The 13,101-nt window shown below is 37.6% G+C and overlaps 1 protein-coding gene across 1 annotated transcript; it reads right to left on the bottom strand.

Moving 5' to 3' along the window:
- Positions 1 to 432: 432 nt before the first annotated feature.
- On the bottom strand, positions 433 to 12,845 carry LOC122038319. The gene is made up of 10 exons (XM_042598006.1): positions 11,328 to 12,845; positions 10,366 to 10,845; positions 9,973 to 10,274; positions 8,214 to 8,948; positions 7,849 to 8,127; positions 7,525 to 7,686; positions 6,495 to 7,424; positions 6,187 to 6,402; positions 3,437 to 3,697; positions 433 to 1,056 (listed from the first exon to the last, which is right to left on the bottom strand). Exons 1-10 carry the CDS (start codon positions 12,676 to 12,678, stop codon positions 721 to 723), a joined length of 5,052 nt encoding a protein of 1,683 aa, XP_042453940.1. The 5' UTR covers positions 12,679 to 12,845; the 3' UTR covers positions 433 to 720.
- Positions 12,846 to 13,101: the final 256 nt, after the last annotated feature.

The raw sequence follows: 13,101 nt of genomic DNA, 5'->3' as shown, positions 1-13,101 counted from the left end.
ATATTAAAAAAAAAAATCGACTGAACTTTTGGACAAGGGACAAAAACAGGTCTTACTAAGTAATTGCCACATAAGATGCAACCAATATTAAGCACTTAGAACACTAGCAAATAACAAAAGCCAATGTCAGAGAAACAATGTCGGAAATATCAAAAGCCATACTTGAACTTTAGTTAGTTCCTAATTTTGACATCAAAAGTACCGACTATAACATGCATAGATATCCCAATCATATATTTGGCAATCCTTTGATTGGAAAGACAAGAAGAAATCATGTATTAATCATTTATCAATACATGGGTTTGCTGGGTCTTAAGTGTTCATGCAGTCGCTACAACGAAGGGAATTCTAGTAAACATGGTCATCCAACATGGAATTAGCTGATTAGAATAGATTGAGACATGTAAAGAGCCATTCAAAGGGAAAGAAGCCTAGCAGCAAAACTGAATCATAGAGATTGCGACACGAAATACACAGGAAATATTTCATTTGTAACTGCTAGCTCCATCGGATTTGCTTTTACTTTCAATTATTACAAAACTAAACTTGTTGCTTCTATTTTTATTTATACAGGATAGCAAATTGGCATCAGGTATGATCCGATAGTTCTACCAGTTCAAATGAAAAGGTAAATTGGAGAAGACCTTTAAGTGAGGATAAAGCTATCATACCAAATATTTGACAGCTGGTAAGTAGCTAAACAAAGACATCTTTTGCTTCTTAGCTGGGACCATACCAGGGCCCCACACCGCCATTGATATGCCCATTCCCGTGGACTCCTACTCCATTAGGGATTATGGATGGAGGAATACCAATTGGCACTGGAGGAGCTGAAGAATACAAGCCATGCGCTTGTGAAAGAGGATGACCAGCCGCCAAAGAATGGCCATTAGTTTTTATCTTTTGAATGGCACGGATCTGCCTAAGCCCATCTTCGTGAATGCGGGTAAGTGTCTCGAGTTCTTTCATCGACAAGGTTTCCACACCCACACCATAAAGTGGGGCATGGCGTGACATTTCTTCTTGTAGTGAAGCTTCGAGTGAATGTATACATTGCTGCCAAACAATCATCTATGGGACTTAGAAAACAAACCTTGAGTTCAAGAAAATTTCAAATTATGTTAAAAACAATTTTAATTAAAAGAAATATACAACTAAAGGGAGAACAGAAAGATAGAAGTTCCTTCTTGATTGCATAATTTTTTATGGACATTAACTCCAGCAAGACAATGCGAAGAAAATAAATGTGCAAGGAAAAAGCCATGTAGCTCTTTTACATGAACACTACCGGTTTCATTTTAAGATCAACAAGACAGAAATAATAATAGTAGAAAGAGAAAATACATCTATCCATAAATTTTTTCGCTGTTGAATTTCACTTTTCACATTCTAACTTATAGATATGTAAGTTTCATTTTAAGATCAACAAGAGAAGACTAATAATAGTAGAAAGAGAAAATACATCAATCCATAGATTTTTCCGCTGTTGAATTTCACATTCTAACTTATAGATAAGTAAGCTAGTTGCTTAACTGTTTTTGATGGCATAACAAGTTAATTCAATTCAGATATGGCTACAATCACAAGGACACCATCTATTATTTCTTCCTATTTTTTTCTTGAGGCATTACTTAAGACACTTTAAATTGAAAATTGTTGAGTTTCCTATCTGATAGGTTTAACATCCAACAACTACTTCAGATATACATATAATGGCTAGTTGGCTACAAGTTTTTCCACTGGAGAAAGCCAGTGCCATTGCATATCATGAATTTCTTTTGCACATTATATGTATTTGTAGAAGTTGGGAATATAGGGAAAATATTAGATTGTACTAATTAATGAAACAATTATTACACAGATATATATTGACTCATGATAAAACTCAATCTAGAAATACTAATTTGGAACTAACCTCACTAAACGGATACTAGAAATGCAACAATGATTTTTCATTCACGTTAAAGGAGCTGGTCTGGTTTTTCAAAGTGGAACTACTAGAAATGACTTGCAAGCAGGCTAATAAATCATTTTGGAATGGCATATGCATCACATATCTTAGGACCTAGATCAAGAAAAAACTTACAATTTACAGAAACTCACTTCTACATCGATATCATTAAACATTGATGCTCTTCTGACAGTCACTTCAAAGGGATGGTCAGTCCAAAGTGTCAAACAACAAAGTTTTATTTTAGAGAAACATTACCATTATGGGAATATATACAGTGGAAAAAAACAAGTAAATTCATTAAAATATAAGGGGGAAATGAATTCTAATTAGTGAGTATGAGAAAATTTGGATTCCCAAGGACCAAAGCTTGATTTACTCCCTCCAAGAAATTTACATGATCATTCTTTGGTATCATAAGCCGGCCTCGTCCAGTAGGATAAGATTTAGTTGTTGTTGTGTATTCTTTGGTATCAAAAAGGAGTTGTAAATACTTTTGTACAGAAGTTGCATACGTCACAAGTACTTGTTGAAGTACCTGAACGCATATTGTCTGTAAAATAGATTGTGCACTATTCCAAATATTTCTGGAGCTCTCAAAATGGTTTCCTTGAACGTGTCATACCTTAGTTATTTCCTCACAACTATCTAGGGATTCAAACCATAGCTTTTCTTCTAAATCAATACGAAAATTATAAATTGTTATTTTATTAAATAATAAGATCTATAGTTAATCTTCCAAGCATAAAACAAGCTTGATTTCAATTTTTTTGTTTCATCTTATATTCTTCTCTTAACCACCTTTCCCTAAAGTTTACTGATAGGATTGATTAACTATTTAATATCTCTATACATAGAATGACATGGTGTGTCACCTTCACTCTTGAAAAACTTTTTCTATAAACACAATATGTTAAGTATATTAAATCTAAGAATTTTAAAGCAGAATGAAGCACTAAAAAACCATGAGTCTCAATTACTAGGACATATAAATCTGATTGATTCAACTTGTCTAACTATAGAATCTGTTCATTATCTTTACCATATTACCATCGTAACATATTTCCTCTCATTTAATTGCTTGCCTATTAAACTTACAACTGGTTGCTTTAGCATTTTAATTTTTTGGTTCATAAATAGACATTCACATCCGCAACCACGCAAATTACAACAACCTCACTTTTGTCACTCTTGTTCTTTTCTGCTAACCATAATTATGCATGCTTGATAATTTGTGATAACAAAAGTTATAAATAGACTTCAATGAACCAATCATGTCAAGCTGTATTTATAATAAATGTTATCTTATAAATCAAAAGTGACTTCACGGGTATCTAGTAAACAAAGAAAATCAAATTATTAAGCCTGCATAAATCCAACAATATCAGAATATATAGATCTTAGAGGAGGGCAGGTCATTAACTATACTGCAGCATGGACCAAAATCCTTAAAACTTGTAAAGAAATTAAAACAAAGAAACAAACCTGGCACGCTTGCAGCTTTGCTTCCATTCCATCAATATATGCTTCACATCGTGCAACTTGTTCTTCTTTCTCCCTTTTCTCTTCCTCAGTTTGCCCAACAGTTTCTGTTAATCTCCGCACTTCATCTTCAAGTGATTGCCTGATTTCCTCCCTAATCCCTGCCTCTGTAGCATTACGCTTTAATTCTTCATCAATTTTTTTACGTGCAGCTTCTGCACTTTTTAATCTTTCAGCAAGGGCATTCTTCTCCTTGACTACTTTCTGCATCAATCATTACATCGAGTTATTTTTTTATAACTAGTACCACTGCCTTGCTTTGGATCTACAAAATACTACAGGCAATATAAGAAATTTAAATCTTATGACGAGGAAATGCAGGGATTTGAGCACAATTAAAATTTTGTAATAAGCAAAATATAGTAAAAACATGTTTGAGTTAATTGATTTGAATATTATTGTGTTAAATACTTTGGACAAACACGTCTTGATGATGCTTTAGTAAATATAATATGAAAAGTATCTAGTAGCTTATGCAAAGAAAGTAGATCAAAATAACAATTGAGACAATATAGTATAAATTTTTTAAAATAAGATGATGCTTATATTTTTCAAGTGATCTTACAAATCCCAATTATTTTCTATATGGATCTTATCCTATCATTAATTTATGTAACATTATATCATTAGTAACATATTAGATCTTTTAAATAACTTTAGCTAGAGTTTTCCTTTGATTTGGAGTATTCAATTTATAATCCATTGCTCATCTTTGAACATGTATATAGCAACCATTTTTTTTTTCATTTTTTTTAGCTTATTTTACCATATAATAGAGTTACATCTAATTGTTTTTCAATAGCAGCGGGTAACTAACCGTGCACATTCATTTTAACATTATCACCCTTATTATACTAAATTTTGACGTTTTTTTTCTCTAACTATCTAATATTCTAACCAGTAGAGCATAGTTGTCTATATCAGTCTTATAGGTTTTTTAATTATAAGGGGCACATAATGGTCACCAAAATAAAATCCAAAAATCTATGTTTCACCACTGTATCCTCTCAATAATAGCTTCATTGATTTCCCCTTATTAAATAATAGATCTGAGATGAAACTATTTAAAACTCAAGTAAACAGAGACTTCCTATCCATCCATATTAACAATTCTCTCGCACTTCTTTTATTGTTGAAAATTGAAACTAAATTTCTTCATTCTACTTAAAATTTTTAATCAAAATTTCTTTAACAATTCAAGTTTCCAGTTTCTTTTATTTATACTTTCATCTAATAGCACAAGATCACATGTGAATAACATACACCAAGATGACATTCAGTTTTTCATTTTCTGTTTATAGAGTGAACATTTTATGCAAACATGAAGTAATATAAAAAATCATTTTTTTTGCACCACAGTAGCATTAAAATCAATAATTACATAATCCATATGTCCTTTATCATTGATATAATTTCTAGTTTTTTTTCTAAAATGTGCCACGACACCTAAGAGTATCATAAAATTCTAAGTTAACAAATAGTTAGCTGCAAATTCTTCTTTCATTTCTCAATACTTATCCCCCACTATATCAAAACAACAATCAAGCTTTATCCCATTAGATGGGGTCGGCTATATTTCATTTCTCAATACTTATCCCCCACTATACCAAAACAACAATCGAGCTTCATCCCACTAGATGGGGTCGGCTATAGGGATCCTTTTACGCTATTGAGCTCTATCTCCTATTAAATCATCATCTATACTTAAATAAATTTTTTATATTATTTTATTGTTGCTAACCAAGTCTTTTTTAGTCTTCCTCTTCCTTGTTTGATATGCGTGTTTGTCATAGTTTCACATCACCTAAATGAAGCATTTATTGGTCGTCTAAGTACATGCCCGTACCATCTTAAACGTCTCTTGGAGTTTTCCCTCAATAGATGAAATTCCGACCTTCTCTCAAATGCTCTCATCTTATTCTGTTCATTCTTGTATGTCCACACACCCACCTTAACATTCTCAACTCTGCAACTTTCATCTTCTGTTCTATGCTCGAGTCATAACCCAACATTCAACTTCATATAATATAACAGGTCTAATTAAGGTTTTGTATAACTTTCTTTTAAAATTTAGAGGTACTTTACCATATCCCCCATTGTCTTATTCAATAAATAATACCTATATTTGATATTCTTATGACAAAACCAAATTGAAACACTAAGACTTAAGCCTATACTATGTTCCATAACTGAAAGTCTGGTCTTATTAGGTAAATAGCGCAACTCTGATTTGTGTAACAACACATTAGCATCTGTAACCATCTACACAAAGACAACTCCATGTCTCTATCGGTTGATCAAATGCTTTATTTATGCAAAGAAAGATGTGCTGAAGCCTGTCATCTGGAGAGTAATCTCAATGGTTCATCATTGAAGCAATAGAACTTCAACTAATAACACTTGATGAATACTCCTCGTACTCGACAAAGTATAGTTTTACCAATGCTAAAAACTTTAATAGTAATGTCTGCAAAAATAATGAAAGAAGAACAAACTTCTGGCAACTCAAGTATCAATGGATATTCACGGTGGGTTTGATGTCGCAAAATGTTGTTCGTAAAGGAGAGTAAAAATTCAATAATTCATAAAATTAGCAAAGCACTCTAAATATCTGAAAGATGAGCCAAAAGCAACTGCCAAGTAAAAATATTGAAAAATGAAAGTTTTATCTTTCTGAACCAAACATTCAGTACCTTTAACTCATCACGCTTCCTGGCTTTTAGTTGTGACAGTTGTGCCTCGGCATCATGAAGGTGTTCCTGAAGAACTCTCCTGTCAGCAGAGAGCTTTGCAATTTCCTCATCTTTCTCCGATCGAAGCCATTCCAATTGATTCTCAACTTCCAATAGCTGCTCATTTAGTTCCTTTCTTTCATGGGCAAATTGCTCTAATTCAGCTTTCAACTCAGCCTGTCATTGAAGAAAATAACCAACAAATTAATCAGAGGGCAAATAAATGGGTCTACAACTGAATGTAGGCCAGTAAGTAAAAAAGAACAGACCTTAAGACGATTGTTGGTTGCCTCTGATTCATTTAGCTTTTGTGACAAAAAAGCTTTTTCATTAGTAAAGTTAACAATTTCATCTTGCTTTTCCTCCCGAAGATGAATATTTTCATCCTCAACAGCACATATCTGATGCCAAAGGTTGGCACGGTCAACTTGGGCAGCTTCAGCAACCTCACGTAACATGTTTAAAACTGGTCTAGCTATTCCATCTTCCTCCCTGACAAGAAATATCAAGACATCCATATCTATATCAACTGTGTGGCAATTATTGGGCATATTTGTCGCACGTTCTACAAGCCCCTTCAACATCCTAAATCGGTAATGCTCGTCAGCATAAATCTTAAACATTATCGCATAAAGCATCCTCACAAAGTCCTGGACTCTTGTATCAGTGGAAAGAGATAATACTTCGCCGAGAGAAAGAACTGATGTGAAGTCATCTTCTTGGACAGGCAATGAATTAAAGTCTGCATCTACTAAGTCTTGCCTGTTCTGTGAATCATCCACAACAGACCTAGATTTGGCATTCAATCTCTGCGAATGACGCCTTTCTAAGACCAGAGCAACTGATTGCAACCCCACGGCTCCTCGAGTTAAAGCTCTTTCAAAAACCTGCGAAGCTTCAACAAACAATCTAGGTATGGATAACATCTCTACCAAAATGTAAACATCGGTGTGATGATGACATCCATGAACAACCTGATCATTCCTCACATGCCCATCAGGCGAAAGGCTATTTTCCACAGAGGAATAAGAACTATAAGATGTGGTGCAATTATCATCAAACTCACTATCAGAGTCGATGCCACTTAAAATGGCTTCAGCTAAGTCAATATGACTATGCACAGTTTGTGCCAGAAAATCCAGCACACATTGTGGAACTTCAGTACCAAGGCTTTTAAGTCTTAAACGGAATGTTTCGACCTACATGGAAAAAAGAAAATCAAAATGGGTCTATCATTTGTATTTAATGTTATAGAGCATGTGGAGATTAACCAAACTATGTAAGAAACAAAATGCATACGGCTCGAGGAAGATGTTGACATTGCAATGCAGCTTTAAAAATAAAACCCATTGCTGCTACAAGAGGCTCATCATTGGAGTCAGTCAACAGCTCAAAAACCTGATATAGGATATGCTCCACCAACTCATTGTCAAACTCCAACTGAAATAGAGCACGAAAAACCTAAAAAGAAGATGAAATATTAGAGGAAAAATAGAAAAAGAAAAGACCACATTTGTGTAAAGTAAAATTTTCTCTCCAAAAAACTAGCTAGAAGTCCATAGATTATGAGAGAGAATAAGAATATAATTAGCATGAACATGACCATGAAGAAATGAACAATACCAGTAACCATAGCGAGTCATCAGCATCTGGCTTCCGAAGATGGTCTAGAAGTGCACAAGCAGCTATAGAATGTTCAGAAGGATCAACCAGCTTGGGCACAAGAGCAATTAAATCAGGTTGAAGATGCTTTGGAGCTTTATCAAGCACAAGAATAATCTTGTGGACTGTTTGAGGATGCCTTCGTGGTTCAGGACAACCTTGAGGCACAGCACTGTCAAGGGTGTTCAGTGAATTAACAATCAATTCCAAAAGCTCCTCGGATTGCTCTGGCCATTTTGTCTAAAAAGAATTTAACAGTATAGTACATTAATAAAGAATATAAACCTGAGTGCTTTTAGAGCTTACAGATGTGATTAAGATACTACCTTAGGAACTTCAATAAATAGATCATCTGCTGGTTGATCGCCAGCAGAAGTCTCAGGGGGAGAGATGGATTGGTCCTGGTTACTTTTGTGTCTCTCATATGTTTTCAATAATGAGCTTTGTACTCCATAAGTGGTTTTGATTTCTTCAACCTCATGTCCCAATCTCTCATAAAAGTCACATGTTGCATATTCTGTTGACAATTCATTATCACCACTGGGTTCTGGTGGACTGCTAGCTTCATTAGAACTAGGAGAATTTTTTGAGCTTGCTTCAGAAGAATCATACCCAGTTCTCACTTCTGATGGTTGACAACACTCCACCATAATATCTAGGAGTAAGTCAATGATAGCTTGTTGCAAAACTTTAACACCCATCAACAAATTAATCAAGCTTGGAGAATTGGCATCACCCTTTGAAGCATCCTTATTACTGCAGCCACCTGAAGATATTTTGGTAGGAAGAAGCAAGCGCTTGACTTTAGCAGGGTTATCAAGATAAACACGCAGACCAGACAGAAATCCAGCGATTGCACCAGCATCCATGAGAAGCTTTTCCCTGAAAGTAACCTGGGGTTGGGAAGGGTTATCTCCGTATGTCAGATGGAAACCTGCTCGTGAAAGAAGATTTCTGAACACGTCTTCTTCATCTCCACTAATACATTCGCTATCTTCAGACTCAATAAGATCATCAGCGTCTGTTGATAATGCATCCTGCTCATCTTCTGAGGCCAAAACCTGACAAAATGAAGTCAGAAGCCTGATGGAGCATATGCAAGTGCACAATCTAGATAAGCTCATGTACATGCTTTACTACAAAAATATTAGGTAAACAGAACAATGTCATATATCAACATCTGTAATTACAATTTGTCCATGCAACACATGGTAGATGAATTTCAATAAGCATTATTGTTGTGAACTACTATGTCACTAGGTCTAGGTAGAAGTATTCAACAAGGGTGGACTCGTGCATGATCAAGTGTCAATACTTGTGAGATGGGTTTCCAAAGGGGATAGATGAATAGTCCGAATATCAGCAAAGTGTACATAAGTCTACAGTTAACCTAACATAAGACAGGGCAAAAAATATAAAAAAAATCTATGCAAATGCTAGAAATTCATTTTACATCTTACACAGTTTCCAATCATAAACAGATCACATAGGAAAGCAAAATCCGAACACAGATAATATTCTGACAAAACATGGTGATTTTAGCAAAAAATATGGTTAAGAATGTTAGCAGAAAGTAGAAACAAGTACAAATAATTAATGTGATTAGCATTAAATTGACATATATCCATCATATTAAGCACATCGCTGACATTAATATTTACTAAAAGCTTTAATGGTTATCATCAATTGCCTAAGAATATGAAAATGATCATTTTCACATTTTGTAAACCTATTTCAAAACTCACCCAGCCACAGTAGTTCCTTGTAAAAGTTGGACTTCCGAATATGCAACAAAAGAAAACTTTAAGATAGTAAATTTTGCAGTTTTACTGGTAGATTTTGTTTCTGATTTGATGACAAGGGTATTTGCTATTTCTAATTCAACTTGATCTCACTAGATAGCCATTTAGAAAACCCAGTCCATTAGGAAGTTTGAGACATTAACAGATTGTTGCTTGCACAAAGTATAGCAAACATAGAAAGAGGTAGTGTGCTCCACTTTAATGTCAGAAAGACACATAATCATGGTAGATGAACAAGTCCCACTTTATCACAGTTGAAGTGCATTCCCGAATTCAGTCTTACCTCGAGATCAGAAAACTCAAACCAGGGGCAGCAATCAGTGATCTCACAAATGAATACAACAGTGTCACGAACAAGAAATCCTGCATCTGATTCCAGTAAATCTGAAACCTTCATAAACTGCAGGACAGAATTGTTCCAAGTTTTGGTGCAGATCGAAGACTCCTTCCACACAGTCTTTGCAGGATTTTTCTGGTTAACAATAGCCATTCTGTACTGAACCCAAAAATTTTTGTCAGGGTCAGTTCCAGATGACTGATCACTCTCCAAGTATATACAAATAGTGTCAAAGGATTCATAGACACCTGCAATGTGATCAAAGGGGCAAAAAATGCAACATGACTCAGTAAAATGAAACCAAGTGCGCCTATTGAGAAACCTAGATTCACAATGTACCTATTCGGAGCTCACAACCCCCAGCTTGAAAAAATTTGCTAAAAATCTTGCGTGTTTCCATGATCTCCTTAAACGACAAAAAACTTTCCACCCTCCATGTGAATGATCCTCTCTTGCATATAGCATCAACTTGAGATGTTGCAAGCACATTCTGTGAATCAGAGTCTGATACACCAAATTCTTGTATTATAGAAGTTTCCTTCAATATAAGAACCTCAGCAGAGAAAACAACAGTGTCCTGAAGAAGAAACCCAGAATCCTGATCAAAGAGACTGGTTAAAGTCACAAACTCACGCCAACCCCAGTCTTTTGCAGCCTTTGAGTAGCGATTCTGTGACTCCTTCGTGACAGATTTTTCCTCCATTTTCTGATTGACAACTGACAGCCGGTGACTCACAAAGCAGCTCCAATCACTTGTAGTGCTGCGGGAATCTGTGACCTCCAGAAATACAGAGAGGTGGCATGGTGGTTGAGACTGCCCTGATGCCCATTGTGGATGTAAAGAAAACAAAGGTGAACATGATCAGCAAGTGCACTTTCCACCATTGTATATGCATCAATTAAATAGAAATGATCCAAATTGGCATATGCCAGAAACTAATAAGCGTCTAAAAAGACCTAGATGGTGTCAGCATTACGTTGCATTACATATTAATAGAAACTGACAGACAAGTAACTTATTACTACCAGAAGGGTAACTAGCGAAGAATAACAATATTTAGCAGCAAAATGAGACCATTACCAGAAGGACAATAATACACAAATTGCACCCACAACATAGAGAGGCCAAACTATCACAGAACAAAATGATAGTTATTTGGGAGAAAGAAGTAAATATGCTGCACAACCAGGAAAAAAAGCCTCACTTCTGAATAAGAGGATACCAAATTGGACCTCAGTATCATAAAATGAGAAGCTGATAGAACTCCACAAGGGAAAAGAGCATTATAGAAAGAGCTTACCCCTAGGATAAATAATCAGACGGCAGTCCCTATTGCCAACCTGAAACTTCCTACTCTTAATGCAGAGCCCCGTGATCTTGCGCTTCTTAAGCAGGTCTTTGAGCCTTGTGAAGTTTTCAATCCTCCATGTGAATTTGCCGAAATGCCCATCCAACTTCTTTGCCACCCCCCTACCCCCACTGATGCCTACTAGAGACCCAGAGTTCTTTGTGAAGCTGCTCGATTCCCTAATGACATGAAAAGATGTGCTGAACACAGCAGTGTCATCGACAATGAATCCAGCATCTGCACTGACGAAGTCCTCCATACGCATGTAGTCGTTCCACCCCAAGCTGGTGTTGTCACCGGCTTTATTGTCCGCAGCAAAGCGTCCATAGGAGTCACGGTGCACATGGTTCAACCCAGGCCGCTGGTTCAGGGCCGACATTCGAAAGAGACACCAGCAGCTACGATCAGGAGCAGGAGCAGCAGGAGTGACCACGTTATTGGCAGTCTTCTCTGTATCCTTGCTCTCGAGACACATAGAGAGGTGGTCGACCCCCGCGACGGAGCTCTGGTAGACACTGATCCTGAGGTTGCAATCGCCGGCCGGGAACACGGGGCTCATGATTTTCTGCGTCTTAATCATATCGAGGAAGAGGCTAAAGTTATGGACCTTCCAGGAGAACTTTCCGCCAAGAACGTCAGCCGGGGTGGGCTGCGGCTCATGGTCACGGCTGAAGGCGACGGTCTCGTGGAGTAGCAGTATGTCGGCGGTGACGACGAGGGAATCCGATGACGGAAGGAGAAACCCGGATCTCAGATCGAGGACGCCGGAGCAAGGAGCGAAGTCGCACCAGCCGTGCGACTTCTTCTTGGAGGAGAACCGGTGCCAGGAGTCGCGCGAGACGGATTTGGAGTCATCGAGGTGGTTGCACACCGCGAGGCGGTAGCTGGCGAAGCAGTCCCACTTATTCCCGGAGGAGGAGGAGCCGCCGCCGCGGGGGTCGACAATCTGGAGGTAGAGAGAGAGGTAGCCGGGGAGCGCCTGCGAGTCGCCGCGCGGGTAGACGAGGAGGCGGCAGTCGTAGTCGCCCACCTCGAAGTAACGGCTCCAGAGAGCGCGCGCCTTGGCTCGGGGGAAGTGCGGGATTGTCCAACGGCAGACGGCGGAGTGGTCGCCGCGCCGCTCCACTGCGACGGCATCGCCGCCGCTGGCGTCTCGAGAGCTGGGGACGGGGGCATCCGCCGGTGCCGCCGAGGTCGATGCGGCTGCGGGCCGCCAGGGCTCCAGGCAGGGGCCCGATGTCGAGGCCGAAGATAAGGCCGAGGAGGAGGAGATGGAGTCGTGGAGATCGGCAGCAGGAATCATGGAGGTGGAAGAGATAGAAGGATCGATCGATCGATCGATCGTTCTCTAGGGATCGGATGCGATGGAAGTGTTCGGTTTATTGCGGCAACGGCAGGGGTTGGGAGATTTGGGGCGAGGGCCGAAGAGGAGAAGGGTGGGGTGGGGGGACTATAGCAGGGGTTGTGTTGTCTGCGTGCGCGGAGGCTATTTGGCTCGGAATATGGTCATAATAAATTTATATCGTATGTCAATTTATAGCAGTCCTGAATTTCTTTAATAAATTTTAAATTAATTTTTTTAATCTTTATATTTAAAAAAAATGTCATTGCGTATTATTCCATCGGCTCTTAAAATAAAACAAATAAATAAAGAATTTTGTGGAGAGTTTTGAATTTGATAGATATTTCTTTGTGAAATAAATAAAATAAAAGTGTAAATTTTCAC

This window comes from Zingiber officinale, chromosome 1A (assembly GCF_018446385.1).
Source record: "Zingiber officinale cultivar Zhangliang chromosome 1A, Zo_v1.1, whole genome shotgun sequence".
Taxonomy (NCBI): domain Eukaryota; kingdom Viridiplantae; phylum Streptophyta; class Magnoliopsida; order Zingiberales; family Zingiberaceae; genus Zingiber; species Zingiber officinale.
The sequence above is the reverse complement of the archived record's forward strand: the minus strand, read 5'-3'. Positions and strand labels throughout refer to the sequence as shown.